The sequence below is a fragment of the Arabidopsis thaliana genome, assembly GCF_000001735.4.
Source record: "Arabidopsis thaliana chromosome 1 sequence".
Lineage (NCBI taxonomy): Eukaryota > Viridiplantae > Streptophyta > Magnoliopsida > Brassicales > Brassicaceae > Arabidopsis > Arabidopsis thaliana.
Window position 1 is genome coordinate 12,617,405 of NC_003070.9, and position 19,609 is coordinate 12,637,013.

The 19,609-nt window shown below is 29.4% G+C and overlaps 1 protein-coding gene and 1 pseudogene across 2 annotated transcripts; both read left to right on the top strand.

Annotated features, from left to right (window-relative positions):
- Nucleotides 1–6,029: 6,029 nt before the first annotated feature.
- Nucleotides 6,030–7,104, top strand: AT1G34520 (MBOAT (membrane bound O-acyl transferase) family protein). The gene has a single exon (NM_103174.3). The coding sequence runs from the start codon at nt 6,073–6,075 to the stop codon at nt 7,081–7,083; it is 1,011 nt and encodes a 336-aa protein (NP_174711.2). The 5' UTR covers nt 6,030–6,072; the 3' UTR covers nt 7,084–7,104.
- A 3,366-nt stretch (nt 7,105–10,470) lies between these two features.
- On the top strand, nt 10,471–12,604 carry AT1G34530 (annotated as a pseudogene; the record flags this gene model as incomplete). The annotated part of the gene is made up of 1 exon: nt 10,471–12,604.
- Between the last annotated feature and the right edge of the window lie 7,005 nt (nt 12,605–19,609).

Sequence of the window (19,609 nt, forward strand, 5' to 3'; positions counted from 1 at the left end):
AAAATGTCGTACTGTAGTATGCAGCAGATAATAATATGTTGGTATGAAGTTGATGATGGTATGGAGTTTTTGGGAAGTGGAGTGAAAAACTGCAGACTAGTAGTGAATTTGTGATGGTATGGAGTTGTATGCTCATGTGCATGGTAGTGTGGAGATTTTTAGTCTGCATTAGTGCACTTTAGTCCGCAATAGTGAATGATGAATTAAGTGCCGGCTGGTCCGATTTTAGTCCGGTCTACATCATACTACGCAACCATTCAACACCTGATGATATATATGCAAATATTTTTACTATAAAGTTCTTTGGAGTTGTTTCTTCTTTCATTATCAAATCTGCTATCAAAAGCCACAGTTTGATAACCTTAAATAAATCTGTCATGACATAAATTAAATTTGTCATAACATAAAATATATATGTTCCGCCTATAGCAATCTACAAGGAGCTTAATTGGAGATTTAATCTAGAGCGTAGGAGTAGTGATAAGTGCTGGACTTATTTGGTCGAAGCCAAAATTTCATATTCTTGATATTATTGATAGGTGGTCTCTCCTCAAAGCCAAAGAGATGTGTTTTGTCTTAACACAAGAACACACAAAATAACTAAAGAGATAAACTCTGTTTTGTCAATCTTCAAGTCTAGTTCCTTCTCATGACTTCGATGTCTTTAACAAAGAACATAATTAACAAAGTGGGAATATGGAAACATGGAGCTTGATCTCCTAAAGGAACGCACTTATCAATTCTTCTTTTCTCTTTGACCATGTCTTCTCTGGTTCAATCATGGTTAAGAACTTATCAATTATTTGTATACTCATGCAGCCCTTGTTTATTTTCTTTCTTTTTTCTTTCTTTTTTCTTGTAGCTTTACATGAGTTAGCGCCAGCTATGCCTATCGGTTAAAGCAAAGTTAGTTGATGAAATTTTTGTTTAGTTGGAGATTGTGGCTAAAACTTGCATCTCATAAGATCTGTTTCCAGATTGTAAAATTCCGCGATGATAAGTCATAGTTTTTTCTCCTGATATGTAGGCCATCGATATTAACTTTATTTGATGTAGGCAAAAGCCATTAAAATCTTAGAAGGTTTTTTCTAACTTTGCCTACCAATGAGATATTTGACACTCTACTTTGATGACACGTGTACTTATCATTAATTATAATTTGACTAAAATAATTTATTAATAGATATATCTTATATTTAGAAAAATAGTCATCAAACTATAAAATTACTACATATCTATATATACATTTTTGCAGCCATTTTAGCAAATAAATCCTCTACTTGACACTTATTTACAATCTAATGCCATTAGCGTTAAATCTTTTTTTCAAAATAATTAATTTTACTTTAAATTTTTGATTTAAATTGTCAATCACATTATCAATCAAATTTAATCCCAACAAACTTCAAATTAATCCCTTAAAATTAGCATAAACATATTTGCTAACAATATTTTAAAACAAAGTTTTTTGTTAAATAAATATTATTCTTACTAAACGTTTTTTGTTTAAATAAATAAATTTTGTATTTGAACTTATTTACAATGTCATGTTATTGACATTAATTATTTATTAATGAAGATATTTAATTAAAGATTTAAATCTTCTAAATCCTTGCTTTTAGAGTTATTATGTCATTACCTTATAAGCAAAAATATTATTTTTTAAAATATTATTATTTATATATATAAAATTTATAAAACATTATTAATATTTAAACTTATAAAAAGTTTGATATATCACAATTGTTTAACATCATTATATAATATATAGAGTTTAAAAAAATCTTAATTTTTTCCGTCATATTTTATGATTCAAGTTTTTTAAAATAAACATATATTAACCAACTGGCAAAAAATGTGTGGGTTCAACGTCCCGCATCGACAAAAATATTTAGACAATAATTTATAAACATATCAGAAATAAGATCAACATTAATATAAATAAATGTTTTTTTTACGGGACGGGTTTGGCGGGACGGGTTTGGCAAGACGTTCTTAATAATAATTGTAAAGTATAAAATAAAAATATATTATAGACAGATATAATTTGCAAAAAAAAAGTTATACTAACTTTAAAAAGATAAATTGTCACCGCGGTGTACCGCGGGTTAAAATCTAGTTAAACTACAATTTTGAAATGATTTTTTTCTGGCATAATTGCAACTCCCTTAACTAATTACAAAATAAAAAAATACAATATATTTAACAACTAAATAATACTATATTTAATCATTATTAATATATTTTTGATAATAAAAATCATTATATTCACTATTATAGATTACCATTAATGCATACTCTTTACATTTTCTTAGCTGCTTAACCGTAATAAGGTATTCAACACTATTTAGGAGTACTTTAATTCAAAAATTTATGATCCTTTATATCTTATAAGTTACAATATTTTGATCACCACATTAAAGTATAATTTATGACTTAATATATAACTGAAAATGGCGTAAGAATGCAACTATATAACAAGCATGACTTGAGAAGAAGCAGTTGGCAACCTCAAGTGTCTCAAATGCTCAGCTCCAAATACAATATCCATTTTTTTTTTTTTTACATATTTTAGTTGTACATCTATTTATCTTTCTAGAGTTTGGATGTGTTCCTCACAAGTTCAGTAAACATCTAAACTCTACACTAACTTATATTTGTATATAGTATTTGTATATTCTTTGAAAATTCAAATTCTCAATTTCACAACAATTATGGGATATGCTAGCTAAATAAATATTGGGTAAATATATGCAAAGTTTTCTCTGGTGGTGTTAAAGTCCATTGAGATGCATAATTGTTCTTCCCAGAATGATCAAATCCGAAAGTACCTACTCATTATCCGTGATTGTGTATCTCCATTTGTTTTTTTTTTCTAGGCAAGGAAGACAAAGAAAAAGGTTGAAGAAGTTCATGAAACAGAGGGAAATTCTTAGACTATGAATACTAAAAATTACTATATAGAAAAGAGTATTTACTTGTCATTTTGGTCTACTTCCTTTATTTTTTTTTTAAGTTTGACAAAATGTTAATTGAAACCTTATTTTCATGAAATAGAGGGAAATTCTTAGACTATGATTACTAAAGATTACTATATAGAAAAAAATATTTATTTGTCATCTTAGTTTACTTCCTTTATTTTTTTTTAAGTTTGACAATGTTAATTGAAACCTTATTTAGATATTCACTAAAAAAATTAAGTTGTTTCCTCACAGTACCAAGAAAACCAAGGTGTTCCGAACCGACTATAAAACGATTAATTTATTTAAAACGTAGTTAAACATTTTAATATTTATTTAGTCATAAATATTATATATATATTATTAAATTATTTTATAATATTTTCTAACTTTGCCTACCAATGCGACATTTGGCACGACATTTGGCATTCTACTTTGATGACACGTGTATTTATCATTAATTGTAATTTGACTAAAATAATTTATTAATAGATAGACCATATATTTAGAAAATAGTCATTAAACTATGATTACTACATATTAAACTACAATTTTGAAATGAATTTTTTTTAGCATAATTGCAACTCCCTTAACTAATTACAAAATCAAATCTTTAAAATCAAAACATACTGTTTTCACAAAAAAAAAAAAAAATGTGTGCATAACTTTTAATCAACTATGTCTTTCTAAACACATCATACTTTGTAAACATCAAAATTACTATTATTAATTATTAATTATTTTGAGCGATATATTAACAATTATAAAGAAGTTTTAAATATAATTTAATATAAATATTATTTTATATTCAAAACTAAAACCGAATGCATCGCGTGGACAACTTCTAGTAGTTTAATACAGTAAATTTTTTTATAAATTAATATATTCTTCTAGGTCGGAATTAGTGTCAATGCAAAACAATATCACAAATTGATAAAATAATGAGATAATCATTTATAAAAAAAAATCTTATGTAAACATATAGTTCATCAATATCATAAATTAATAATTGTATAAATGTATCACCTATATATATTATATGTAAAAAATTTTGAGTGAAATATAATTCTTGTATTATTATTTTCTCTTAAGTTTGCATTAGTACTTGTTTAAATTTATTTCTAATATTTTTATTATATCTTTTTTATCAAAAACTTTTGGTGTTGTCTTTTAGACATAATAGTTGTTTTTACTTGTGGAAATATATTTTATATATTGAAAGAAATTTTATAATTTACAAAATTAGAAAATTCTCTCTTATTGATTTATAGATAAATTAATAGAATTTTACCATCTCAACATTGTTAATTTATAGAAGTTCCATTGTATCTTGGTTTTTACAAGTCACATGATTACACGAATATAATTATGTTGTCCTAAAGCAATATATAGAAACTTAGGAAAGAGCAAAGAATAAATCCTCATAGGAAAGAGCATATAATGAGTCCAAAAAATAATATTAAATCTCGATCAAGCTATGACTTGATACATTCTACAAAACAAAAGCTATGACTTGATACAAAATAGCCATTAAACATATTTTCCAGATTAACTCAATCAGCTTTAGCTGTTGTGATTAGAAAAGATTGAACTTTCCACAATCATTTAGGATTAAAGATAAATTTACTACTCTAAATTTTTTAATTTAGATGAATGAAGAAAGTAAGGATTCTCATAAAGATCCGTAGACTGATCAGTAACAACTGAAGTCGCTGTGTAATTTGGTGGAATCGATGACATTTCTAATGTTGAAATTGAAATCGACGAAAAGAAATTGTTCTGGATACAGATGTGTAGAACCAGAAACAATCTAGGTCAAAGAAAAAGAATGCTTCAAGAGAGGGAAGTACGAAGACGGAAGAAGATCAATCACAGCGATTCAGAACCAAAAACGATGAAAAAAGATTTGATGATGCTTCGGAAGCTCCATTAAAGAAGACTTTTGAGCTCAATCGAAGAAGAATCGAACGAAAGCGACGTTGATTTGAAGGAAAAGCTTGAATGAGAAACAATGGCGGAAAGAGTTTGTTAGAGCTCTGATACCATATTAAGATTGAGATTATTAAACTTCTTATTCTCATTAATTGTAATGTTCTGTACAATGTCACCTTATATAGTAGACATTAATTACATGTATAAGCCTAAGTATATACACTATATGGTATATCTAATAGTCAACTGGATCTATTTTTAAGCCATAATCATGTACCGTATCAACAATGTTTTACCATGTTTAACCATAATACAATTTTTATAGGTATAAAAGTTTTCACCACCATATGTTTGTCAATGATATTCATACATGTTAACGTTATGAATAGAAATATTCCAAAGACATACATACATTTAAATTTAGCAAAATATTATTTATAAGATTACTGAAATATACTTGTTTAAATTCCAAATGAACAAAAAATAAATTAAAGAAAAGATACACATAAAAAAAAACATTAACTAAAAAATATATATAAATATAAACAAATGATAATAACGCATTAGTGTATTAAAACCCTTGTAAATTGTAATGAGCGGAACAAGTTCTGGTTCTATGGTTTATACTCCTGATGATGAGAGGATGTTGTGGATGATAAGGGTGTCTCATATTTCGTAGCAGCTTATAACAACCATCGTGGATCTCCACTTTCACATGTGGTACAATAAAATAAAGGATGACAATACACATCTGTTGTGCATGTAAGTTTTCTTTATCAATAAAACAATAAACAAACTTGTGATTAAAAATTATGGCTTACTTATCCTTAAACATTTCTCCAGGTTGTCCGTATATGAAAGAATTGTGTGAAAATATGATACGAGTCATATGAATACAATCAACAGGCTGTTAGTGAATTGAAATAGATTTTGTACAATAAGACAAAAGATTTTATTTCGATCTACTTAAGATAAAAGTGTTTGTTTATTTGGAAGCTACAACCCCATGAATCCGATGCCAGCGATGTAGTATTTGGAGTGATCTCCTATTAGATTGCGTTAAAAAAAAATATATATTATTTTTCTTCAATCGATAACGTTTTGAACACGTCAAACAACCACCAAGTTAAAACTAGGTTATTGCAGAAACTGAGCAACGCAACAGAAAAAGAAAAACAAAATGGAGGAAGAACTCAAGAGCTTCGTCAAAGTATGGGGTTCTGCAATAATCTCTGTCTCTTACTGTTACTATATACCATCGAAGATCAAAAGCGGTGTTCATCGATTACTCTCGGTTCTTCCTGTCTGTGTTCTGTTTCTTGTTCTTCCTTTGTTCTTCGTCTTTACGATTTTCTCTTCCACCACTGCGTTTTGCCTCTCTATACTTGCTAATTTTAAGCTCATCTTATTTGCCTTCGACAAAGGTCCTCTTTTACCACTTCCCGCTAATCTCTTCCGATTCATATGCTTTACTTGCTTGCCCATCAAGATTCAAAAAAACCCTAACTCTCAAAATCATCTACCTAAATGGGTTTTCTTTTGTAAAGCTGCAATTTTTGGGGTGTTGTTAAACGTCCATAACTATAAAAGTTCGTTGCCTCCAATTCTTCTAATATGTCTCTATCCATTGCATCTATACCTTGTGCTTGACGTTCTTTTAACCATCGTCAACGCTTTGCTTACAATCATTCTTGGATGCGACCTGGAGCCACATTTCAACGAACCATACTTAGCCACGTCTCTTCAAGACTTTTGGGGTCGCCGTTGGAACCTTATGGTCCCGGCCATTTTCCGGCCAGGCGTCTACCATCCCATGCGTTCGGTATGCCAACCCCAAATGAGGTCTGATTGGGCAAGGTTCATGGGGTGTTGGACCACATTCTTCGTCTCTGGATTGATTCACGAGCTGGTATACTTCTACATAAACCGTGAGACGCCTACTTGGGAAGTTACTTGGTTCTTTGTATTACAGGGGGTTTGCACCGCGATGGAAAAAGCCGTGAAGAGGAAGACGCGATGGTCGTTGAGTCCGATGTTGTCACGGTTGATCACGGTGGGGTTTTTGGTTGTCACAGGTTATTTTCTTTTTTTTCGTCAGATTGAAAGGAGCAACATGTTGGAGAGACGCGCCACTGAAGCCTCACTAATCATTGATTTCGTAAAACACAAGCTTTCCAATTTTTTGTTATAATTACCAAAATGTGTAATGTCATTTCCTTCATTTAATTTTATCTCTTCTATCAACTACTTCAATATTTTGGAAACTTTGATACCGGTTCTTTTTTAAATGGATTTTGACATCTAAAATTTGACGTGTGATAATTATCTTATGTAATAATCTATATATATATATATATATATAAGTGTTGCAAACAAAATTATATATATAAATAAGTCAACTTGAGGATTTATGAAATAAAAGTGTTGCAAACTACTTCAATATATATATATATATATATATATATATATATATATATAAGGTTTTTTTACATTTCTTATATGAAGATATTTCCCCATTTAAAGAGATTATACAACATTCTAACACAAATAAATTAGCATGTTGTGTTATGATTTCAACTTTTACTTGTATATAAAACGCATATAATTTCAATTTTTCTCGCAAACACCTCACATGTTTGAAGTTCTATTAGTTTGCATTTAAGAAAAAAAAAATATTTCTAGGCTGTTAAAGTAACATTGATTCCATCAGAAACTAGCATTCCCTGTATAAATATTAAATATTTCTTAAGAGAGATGAGATGATATGATTTTAAATTTTTAATATGTAAACGAAATGTTATATAAGTAACAAAACTGCCGTGAGACGAGAGTGGAATCCATGAACCAAGAGAGGAATGTTAGGCCCACGGATAATAGCCGTCGAGACTTTAAATGTTTATAATATTTTAACAAATAGAAAAATAAGTACCACATTTGGCAAGAAAGAAATGTAAGGCGACATGGCGAAATCAATTCAAATACCAGCAGATTAATAAAGCACATAGACAAGAATGTCAGAAATCGAATTAGCTCCATCCGTGACACGGGAGATAGAAACTTTGACGAAGGCTTGATCGTGTGGTTCACCATTCGATCCACCTCATAACAAGCTTCTTCATGTTGACTAGTTACTAATCTTGTTCAATTTCATTTAAAAAATGCAATGCACCCGTTGTATAAACGATTTTTTTTTGGTTGAATATAATTTTACATTATTTCAAAAAAAAATTTTTATCGAGTATAAATATGTCAAAAACATACATTTGTTAATCTCTTAAAATGTCAATATACATATTATAAAAAGATATATTTTCAAACACTTGCACATTGAAAATAGAAACAATATTTTTTAAAAACACATTTATATCATACAAAAATTATTCACCCTTTGTAATAAATTTATATTATAGATAAAAAAACTGCCATAGCTTTTTTAGTTTTGTATTTTTATTAAAGCTTTTGACCTAATGGTATTTTTATTTTGTTTTTTTGTTTTTTCAAATATTTTTCTTTTAAATTTACATTTTTCTTGTTTTAATATATATATCGCTTTTTTTTTTTTTTTATAAGTATCTTAATAGAAAATATTATTTGAATCTGAAAACATTACTTACTAAATGGCTAATTTGGTCGTTTTAATTTTATATAATATAGATTTAAAATAAAATTAAAATTAAAAAAATCGTATGTGTTGCGATTAATATTAAGAGATCTACGCTACCGTAATTTTATATAATATTTTCAAAATTTTAATTTGGTGGTTGTTTGACGTGTTCAAGACGTTATCGTTAGAAAATAAATAATGTATTTTTTATTTAACGCAATCTAATAGGAGATCACTCCAAATAAAACATCGCTGGCATCGGATTCTTTGAGTTAATAACGTAATTGTAGCTTCCAAATAAACAAACACGTTTCTCTTAAGTAGATCGAAATAAAATCTTTTGTCTTATTGTACTTAATCTATTTCACTTCACTATCAGCCTGTTAATTTGTATTCATATGACTCGTATCATATTATCACACAATTCTTTCATATACGGACAACCTAGAGAAATGTTTAAGGATAAGTCAGCCATAATTTTTAATCACAATCTTTTCTTTTTGATAAAGAAAACTTACATGCATAACAGATGTGTATCGTCATCCTTTATTTTATTCACTACAAGAAAACAATTGTTTTGGGAGGAACTATTGCGAGGGAAGAAATCCCTTGCAAATTTGTAAGGAAATTGCAGGTAGTTTGCTAGATTACGGACGCGTATTGCAAATCCTTCGCAATATTTGCGAGGGACTATTTCCTTGTAAATTTACGAGGGAAATACGAGTACTTTGCAAAGAATAATATCAACCCTCGCAAATCTTCCGCAACAACCTCGCAAATCTTTACCCTAAACCCTAAAATACATAGAAGTGATTTGGGATCTTTGATTTTCATTTATAAATGTAAATCTAAATGACCGTATAATCATACAAGTTGATTATATGGTGATGCACAAAAACATATTATATATGTTTCAATATTAACATTTCTTTTTGAAAATGTTAAACACTTATGATTCAAATTATAAAAAAACATAAGTTCATCATTGATGTATTTGGGAAAAATGCACATTTGAAGTATATGATGAGAAAGTAGATTCTAATGTAGATATTTAACTTCCTAATGATTCAGAATAACGAATCCGAATGATTTTGAGTAGTGTTTTGTTGTATTTTTTCAAATTGATTTTACAGTGCGAGGTCCTTGCGAGGGATTTGCAAGTCTTTCGTAACACTTCCTTCGCAAATATTTACCCTAAAACCTAAATTATTTAAAATATTTAGTCATGTTTTTATTTGTTGAGGGTCTTATTTGAAATAGGAGAATCTAAATCAGATCTGATTCAAACACTGAATCAAAATGATGGAGTTAATAGGTTCAAGGATTGCGAGGGAGTTGCTAGTAGCTCTCGCAAAACCCTCGCAAATATTTACCCTAAACCCTAAATTATTTAAAATCAAAGATTGCGAGGGAGTTGCTAGTAGCTCTCGCAGTTCCCTCGCAATATATGCTTTGTTTTAATTGGTTTAAAAGACGGTTCCTCGCAATTTCGAAGCAAACGTTGCGAGGGTTTTGCGAGGAAATAAATATCTATATATACTCGAAGACCTAGTTTGAGCTTCGCTCAAACCAGCCGCATCAAACCCTAACCCTAATATTCTTCTTTGATTCTCTTCTTCTTCTCCGATCTGTTTTGTTCGTCGCCGGATCTCTTCTTCTCCGATCTGATACCGTCACCGCATCTCTTCTTCTTCTCTAATCTGTTATACTCATCGCCGCCTCTCTTCTTCTTCGATCTGATTACGTCGCCGCCTTTCTTCGCCGCCTCTCTTCTTCTCCGATCTGTATTCAAACACCGCCGCGTCTCTTCTTCTCTGACTCGAACTGTTTTGCCTCTAAGGGTAACGTCTGCTTCTCCGATTTAAGTTCTTCTCTCAAATCTAACTTCTTCTTCTTCTCCGATCTTACTTCTTTTTTCCAGATCTAACCTTTTGTAGTTTACGGTTCTAACTTTGGGTTTGTTTTTTGTGCAAGATGCCGTCGGATAATACTTATATACGGTTTAGGCAACAGCAGCGTGACCCGTTGCATGTCAATTCTCCTGTTAGTGCTGGGAATATCTCAGGGGTTCAAGGTTCAGGTTCACGCCATCCACCATCGCCTCCAACGCCAACCACTCAGCCTTCTGTCAATCATTCTGATGCTCAAGCTGAGCGTCTCAACAATCTGACACTGGATGAGCTCCTTGATAGTCCCGGTCGTGCTGGCTTGACAAGACTAGACCCAAAGCGACCTCTGGCAACTCTCTGGTAAGGTTAAATTCATAGTTCGTGTAGAACAGTCTTGTAAAATGGAATTAGGTTGGTTCTGCCTTAGAAGTTTAAACACGTAAAACAGCTTGGTTGTACTTAGCATTGTAGTGTCTTAGAAGTTTAAAGACATAGAGATCCTTATGTGTGGGCTGGTTGCTCTTGTTGTAGGTTTGACGATGACTCTACAGTTGCAGCAACAGTCCGCAGCATATTTGAAAGAGATTTCAAAGAACCTCATGCCAATTGGTCACAGACATCAAAGGCTACAATCGATCGATGGTATGAAACATTTGCGGTAAGTTCTGTGCTTTTTTTTTTTTATGTTTATGCTTGTTTTGTTGTTTGGTTTCATTTCTGATGTGTGCTTTGTCTGTTTTGTAGCAAGTATATAACTGGGACCGTTCAATTAACAAAAGAGTAAGGGTTGAGTTTGAAGCAAAGCTAAACTCTAGGATGTCTGATCAAGTGTCACGGTGGAAGGGAAATTGGAAGGAGAAGGGTGATGAAGCCAAGCCAAAATGGATTGATCCTGAGGTGTGGAAAGGTCTAGTACAGTTTTGGCAAGATCTTAAGTGATAAATAAAGAGTGCCAACAGCAGAAATGGTAGATATCATGATTCGGATGGCAAGGGCATATATAAACACTGTTCAGGTCAGACCTCATACAAAGCTCGTGCAAGAAAACGGGTTAGATAAGTATTCTTCTCTCCTTACCATTACTTAATCTACAATGTTATATTGACAACTTGTTTATCTCTTTGTGTTTCAGTGTGAGAAGACTGGAGAAACAACTCCTGATTTCCTTGAGCTGCTAGATGAGACACACAGAAAAGCGGATGGAACTTTCATCGATGGGAAGTCAGAGGAGATCTACAAGAAAGTGACATCTAGGATAGAAGAGGAAGAGTCTCATATGTGTTCAGGGGACAATCCAGAGAGCACTGGATCATGTGGATTATCTGTTCATGCCAAGAACAAGATTTTTGTTGAGGTAAATTTTCTGTGCTTTTTCTTTTGTGCTTGTTGTGTCTTTAGTCCTTAGTCCGTGTGTTATGTATGGTGTCTGAAATGTTTATGTTGTGCGTCTCTAGTTTTTGGTATAAGGTTCTCGTCATCTTGGCAGCTTATTCATTATACTTTGTGTAGTGTTCTGTTTGAATTGCTTTCTATTGTCTGTTTTCTCATGCGCTTTGTATTGTGTACTTGTGTCTGATTAGCTTTGTCATTTTATTGGTTATGTGGTTGTGTTGTGTACTTGATAGTCCCGGTTAGCTTTGTCACTCTATTGGTTCTGTTGTTGTGTTGTGTCTTAATTACTTTGTGTAGTTTTGTGTCTGAATTAAAATATTGTGTACTTGTGTCTGATTTGCCTTGTCATTCTATTGGTTGTCTAGTTGTGTCTGAATTCTTTTGTATTGTTTTGAACTTGTTTTCTCATAGTTTTTCTGTTGTGTCCTTGTGAGTTTTTGTGATCTTTGCAGGTTGCTCCGCGAAAGAAAGGAAGGATTTATGGGGTTGGTTCTCTGCAGTTTGAAGCATTCTCAGCCCATAGTGGTTCAACGCTTCCTAGTGATGATCCGGTTATACTTTCTCAAAAGCTGGCTGCCGCTGAAGCTTGCATTCAATCTCAGGCTGAGAAGATCAATAGCTTCGATATCCTGTTTGACTATCTTGCTGACAAAGATCCAGCTTTAGCTGCAATTCTTCGACGTGGTTCCTCGACACAGACAGGACCGGCCAGCGCAAATGAAGCACCTGTGGCTACTGCTCCGGAACAGCAGGTCGCCAATGAGGAGACAGCTGCTGCTACCCTAGCTAACCTTGCAACAGGATCCTCTCCATCATCAATATTTTGAAAACAATGTCTTTTTTTCCCTGTTATCTCTTTAGAACAAGTTGATTATGGTTTCAAACATTACAATTGTTGTGTTGTGTTGAAAATTACTTATGAAATTTCAGCTTTCAAATGTGTGTTTATTTGAGAAGCAAAAATCATCTCTAATCAAGCCATAACTTATTAATTAGGGTCTAATTAACAACTAATTAACTAGGTAATTAGAGTCTAATTCAACACTAATCAAGCCTTAATATATCTGAAAGACGTTGCAGAAGACTTGCAAATCCATCACAAATGCTGCTAGGGATTTGCTAGGCAAAAAAAGAAGAATCGCAAATCCGTCGTAGCAATTGCGAGGAAAGTACTAGAACGCTAATTGCGTGTGTTTTGCGAGGAAAACGGTTTCTCGCAAATTTTGTGAGAGAATTGCGACATTTTACCATTTGCGAGGAGCGATTTGCGAGGAACTTGTTGTCCTCGCAAATCCCTTGCTTTTAGCTGTTTGCGAGGGATTGACGAGTAATTCTTCCCTCGCAAATCGACTGTTTTCTTGTAGTGATTGTACCACATGTGAAAGTGGAGATCCATGATTGTTGTTATAGAAGCGTTATTATTGATAGTATTTTAGATTAGTTGTTAGGTTAATTAGATATGAAATATAATGTTTTTATTGATTATATTGTTAAGAATAATTATTCTATAAGAGTCAAACTAAGACTTAAGAGCCGGATATATGGCATTTTATGATTGGGTATTTCTTTTTTTTTTGTTTTTTTTTTCTCTCTCTTTTTTCACACAATGCGACACCGGAGGCGATTTGCCTGAAATCGACACCAATCGTCGATGTCACCAATTTTATGACCTTCCGCTGTCTATCTCCACCAACACCAGTTGTCCACGGCAACTTTGGCCACTCTAATTGACGAGTGAAATTTATCATAAGTGAGCTACATTTATCCAACCTATTTTAATTTTACAAAGTCGGAAAGCAACTTTATTTGCAATCAAGAAGCTTGCTTTAAAGATGCCGAGCTCCTACGAAAGTTGAGGCACCCTTATCATTCACAACATCCTATCAGTAGGAGTATATCAATAATATTATTAAGACTTTATAATTAATCACAAAGAAAAATAGTTTATAACAATATAAAACATAACTACAAATTTGTGACGATTTTGTCAGTGATTGCAATATAATCGTCACAAATTTTTATTTGAAACAAAAACCTCAAAAATTGTTACAAATCTAATAATAATAACAATCTCAATAAATGTCATTTTCACATGTGAACGGTTGTAACTTTTTATCGCAATTTTTTGTTAAAATATTGACAGTTATTTTTTCATTTGTCTTTTTATCGCACCTTTCCAGTATATTGGCGGTTTTTTTTTCGGTTATGTCTTTTATCGAGAATAGTTGTGTTCTTTTTTAACGTAATTTTTCGTTAAAAATATTGACAGTTGTTTTTGGTTGTCTTTTTATTGCAAATTTTCGTTACATCGGCGGTTATTTTTTCGGTTAGATCTTTTACCCTTAACGCCTATGTTTTTTTATCGCAATTTTCCGTTAAAATATTATCGGTTATTTTTTTATGTCTTTTTATCGTAACTTTCCGTTAAAATATTGACGGTTATTTTTCAGGTTGTATTTTTTCATCGTAACTTTCTGTTAAAGTATTGACAGTTATTTATATTTTTGTTGTGTCTTTTCATCACAACTTTCCCTTAAATATTGCCGGTTATTTTTTTTTGTCTTTTTATCGTATCTTTTTGTTAAAATATTTACAGGTATTTTGTTTGGTTGTATCTTTTTACTGTAAATTTCCGTTTATATATTTGATGGTTATTTTTTTTCTTTGTGTCATTTTATCGCAACTTTCCGTTAAAATACTAACGGTTATGTTTTTGTGGTTGTGTCTTTTTATTGTAACTTTCCGTTAAAATATTGTCAATTAGTTTTCCCGGATGTGTCTTTCCATCGCATATTTTCATTAAAATTTTACGATTATTTTTTTCAACTTATTTTGTTTAGTTGTGCTTTCTTATTACAACTTTCTGTTTATATTTTTTTACTCTGTCATTTTATTAAAACTTTCCGGTAAAATACTAAGGACTATTTCTTTCTAGCTGTGTTTTTTTTATCGCAAGTTTCCGTTATAATATTGACGGTTATTTTACCTGGTTGTTTCTTTTAATCGCATATTTTTGTTGAAATATTTACGGTTATTATTTTTCAACTTATTTTGTTTTCTTAAATCTTTTTATTGCAATTTTTCATTTATATATTGAGGATTATTTTTTTCTTTATTTCATTTTATCGTAATTTTCCGTTAAAAAACTGATCGTTATTTTTTTGGTTATTTTTTTATCGCAATTTTTTGTAAAAGTATAGACGATTATTTTTTCTGGTTGTATTTTTAGGGCATCTTTTTGATGGAATATTTATGGTTATTTTTTAAACATTTATATTGTTCAATTACAGTTGCATTTTTCAGTTTATGGTTGTATCTTTATAGTTGCATCTTTTCATCTCTTAACTATATTTCATTGCATTTTTTGTCACAATTTTTCATCCAACGACGGAAGTACTTTTCTCGGCGACGTACATACTAATTCCATTAACCTTCACAAAAGTATGATCAAACGTATGATCCATTCGATTAGATGAAGAAGAAGAAATTATGCAAATCCCAAATTTAGGAGAAAATTTGTAATTTCATATGAACCTGTCCGATCGAACTTGGTCAAGATTAATCAAGTTTAATCTGATTTTCTCAGTATGGAATTTAATTTTATCATTTTCTAGAAGTTTTTTGGACTATCTTCTCTTTATTATACATTTTTCTTATGTATTTGTCAATGAAAATATTTTTAACTTCATAATTCTTTTTTCTTACAATTTTATTCATAAATATTTTTTAAAATATTTGGAAAATATTTGTATATATCTTCACAATAATCTAATACATAAACACAATCAAATAAATTTTTGTAATTTAATACATAAATACAAATATTTGTTGAAAATGAGTTTCTCCATGATATTGTGGGGGTTCATAACCTATTATAGTAATTATTTCGTCAAAGATAGTTACGACACAAAAGTAACAAAACTGTCTTAATTACAGACTAAAACATCATCTCAAAATAGTCATAATTTGTGTTTAACATAACTTTTTAATTTTAGAACTCGTTATTACATAACTATAATCTCGAATGGTTACTAGTGATAACTAAAACCTTCCGTTTACACCATTTCCCAAGACTGGTAAAATCTGTCATTGATTTTACCGGCGGTTTTTTCTACTCTTTCTCTCACAGTGTTTTCTTTCTAGGTGTAAAAGGCACAAAATTATAAAAAGGAAAACCCTAATATCTCTTGAATAGTTTTTTTTAAATTAGAATTAGGGTTTGCGCTAATGGATTTAGGATAATATCTTAATCTATCACAAATTTGTGACTAATATTTACTCACTCTAATGTCTCAAACGACAAGTTGCATATCCGTTACAAATTGGTAACTAATTTGGGATAACATATTGGCCACAATATTGTTACAATAGTTACAATTGATATCATTGTCGCATGTTAATCACTAAATGTGACAAATCTTCGTCATGATTTTTTTGTCACTATATCATAACAAGAGATACTATAAATTTGTGACAAATAAAATTAGATATAATATCTAACTAAAATGTTGTAGATTTGTGACGAAAATTTTAGAGTAAATTTGGTAAAATATCCTATTTATGAGTATTGTTTGAAAAATACTTTTAAACAACAAAACTATTTTTTAATATATAAAATTACGAAAATTGTCTCAAAAAATTAATAATAATTATAAAAAAGTAAATTATACGTATATGTATACTAAATTAATGCTAAGCTACTAAATTATTTGTGAAAAATATTTACTAATGTTTTCAGTTTGTGATTATATATTGTTAATATTTGATGAAATTAACAATTTTAGTGCATCATGTGGTAAATTAGTTGACGAGGAAATTGTATAACTGGTCCAAGTTAATCTAAGACACAAGCAATGGTCTGGGAGTAAATATATATTTTTGGAAATATAGGTAGAATAATTACAAGACTTGGATTTGCAATACGTAATACATATGCGATAGCTTGAAGTTGTACAGTCTGGTTTGCTTCTTAAAATTGGATTAAAGGATAACCTTAAGAACACTACACAGTCCAAAGACACAAACACATACATGTTCTAATGATAGCTTACGTCTACACCATTCACAACAACATTCTAATGATAGATTAATTTTATGTTTTTCAAGCTAATCGTTATTGGAGATGAAAACATGATTTAACTATTATATATAAAGATTAATTTTATTTTTTTAATCGTTATGGATCCATTGCTCCAGATGCCATGTTCTTTGACTATATATTTTCAGTTAATAAAGCTTAAATCCGAGTTTAATTATTTTGAATTTTGTTTATTATTTTTTTCTGTTAAGTTTGAATTTATTTTTGATTTTTTTAAATACAACTTTTAATTTAAAATCTGGACAAATTTAAAATAGCATAAGTGTATTTTTCAAACAAAAACTTAAAAACAGAGTAGTTCTCAAAACTACCCAAAATTTTATGTCTCAATAAAATTATTATTTTTGTAGTATAATAAACCATAGAACCAGAACCTTTTCCTATATAATCAAGAACTTAACACGCTCATTACAAGGGTTTAAGTTTAATACAGTAATGCATTCTTATCATTTGTTTATTTTTCTTTTTTTGGTTAATGTTTATTTTTTATGCGTACCTTTTCTTTTAAAATTTTTTTTGTTCATTTGGAATTTATATATCTATATATATATATATATATATATATATATATTTTATTCTTTTTGTAAATTTGAATTCTTATATACCTCTTGGGGCTCTTTGGAATATGTCTGTTTATAACGATAACATGTATGAATATCATTGACAAACATATGTTGGTAAATGGTATTATCTACATATATATTTTTTGCCAAAAATCTCTCTACTATTTACTAATAACATACAAATCTTTACAAATTCTATCTCAACCAAATATTATATTCCTAAAAACTTACAAACCAAAATTTGCATTAAATACTTGAATTAACTTTTTCCTCTATTTACTTTTTAGTCCCTACAAAATCTATCTAAAAAAATATATTATTCAAAATTTATATCCTTAATTAAATCTTATATTTATTGAATTAGATTTAATTAATTGCTAATTTCTTAAAATTCTCTATCTACATTAATTATAAATAAATGATTTTTTTTTTCACTTTTATTTGTTCTTATATCTAATTTGTTTTTCTTTTATATATAAAATACATATGGTTAAAAAGTATTATATATTTTCTGCATATGATGTAATTCAAAAAATTTTAAAATAAAAATATATTATTCAATCGATAAAGAAAACAAATATGTATAAACGGTCCCACAATGTTTAAAAAACTAGCCAATGGTTGAGAGTCATACTATAAAAAAAGACCAAAATGATTTGAATATGAACAAGCAAAAAGCTTGATTTATCAGGCATCCAAAATTATAAGTGTTATCAAGGTTTACTATGGTTCTTTATTTTAAATAAATAGAAGTTTTAAATATTTTCAGAATATTATAAATATTTAAAATTTATTAAAAGTTAAATATTAGAAAATTTAAAACGTTTAAAATATTAAATTTATAAAACATTTTAAATATTTATAATTTTAAAAATTTAATGAAGTTTTAAATATTATAAATATTTTAACTTTATAAAAAGTTTAAATATTATAAATATTTAAAAATATATTAATACAGGACGGTAGACTACGGGTGAAATCGTAGATATAACAATCAAAATACAATTATAAAGTTTGGATCGATATTAAAAGTGTTTTGAAGTTTCAAATATTACAAATATTTGAACTTTATAAGAAAACAAGAAAATGATATTTAATTTTACGAGACGGGGTTATATGAGTGGACGGGTTTGAGTCAATATTAATACGGAATGGTATATACTATGGGTGAAATCTTAGAATTAACAATCGAAATACAATTATACAAATTTAAAAACTAACCAAAACTAACAATATTAACAAAAGTTAAAATTTCAAATCTTTTAGTTATAAAAATCGTTCCCAGTTGTATCATACATAAAACAAACAATAGCATATATCTATAGATCATCTTAAAAACAAAACTTTAATTTTTGATAAAAATATAGGTACATGATATACCTCGTAATATGATATTCATATATAAATAATATTAACTAAAATAAATTTTTTAACTTTCTAACAAAAATATCAACCTGCGGTGTACCGCGGGTCAGTCTCTGGTAAGAGAAGAAAATATACTTCGATTTCTTTTTTTTTTTCTAATTAAACCAAATATAACAAATTAAATATACAATATTAATTTTCACTTTACACATTACACATTCATTAGATAATACAAGTTTTAAATCTTTATTATCTCTAAAAAAAACCCAAACCACAAATTAAAAAAATAAAATACAGAATTTTAATAAAAAACTAATATACAACAAATATCAAAATATAAAACATGAATTACCCAAGCTTTACATAGATAAAAATTATGTGTCAAGAATATATTATTCATATACAAATAATAATTATTATAAAAAACATCTATAACTTTTCAATGAACATATACACCCGCGGTGTACCGCGGGTCAATATCTAGTAGCTATAAAAATTGTATTTATGGTTATAAATTGTAAAACACTGTTGATACGGTACATGATGATGGCTTAAAAAATCCAGTTGAAGAGTCAATTTATCTTTAATCCTAAATGATTTTGAAAGTTCAATCTTTTCTAATCACAACAGCTAAAGCTGATTAAGTTAAACTGGAAAATATGATTAACGGCTATTTTGTATCAAGTCATAGCATGATCGAGATTTAATATTCACGTTTAGTTCGTACAATGTTCACGTTTAGTTCGTATCAGATTACGTGCGAGGAAGTAAAGAAGGCAAGTCAAAGAAGACGACAAACTATTTAT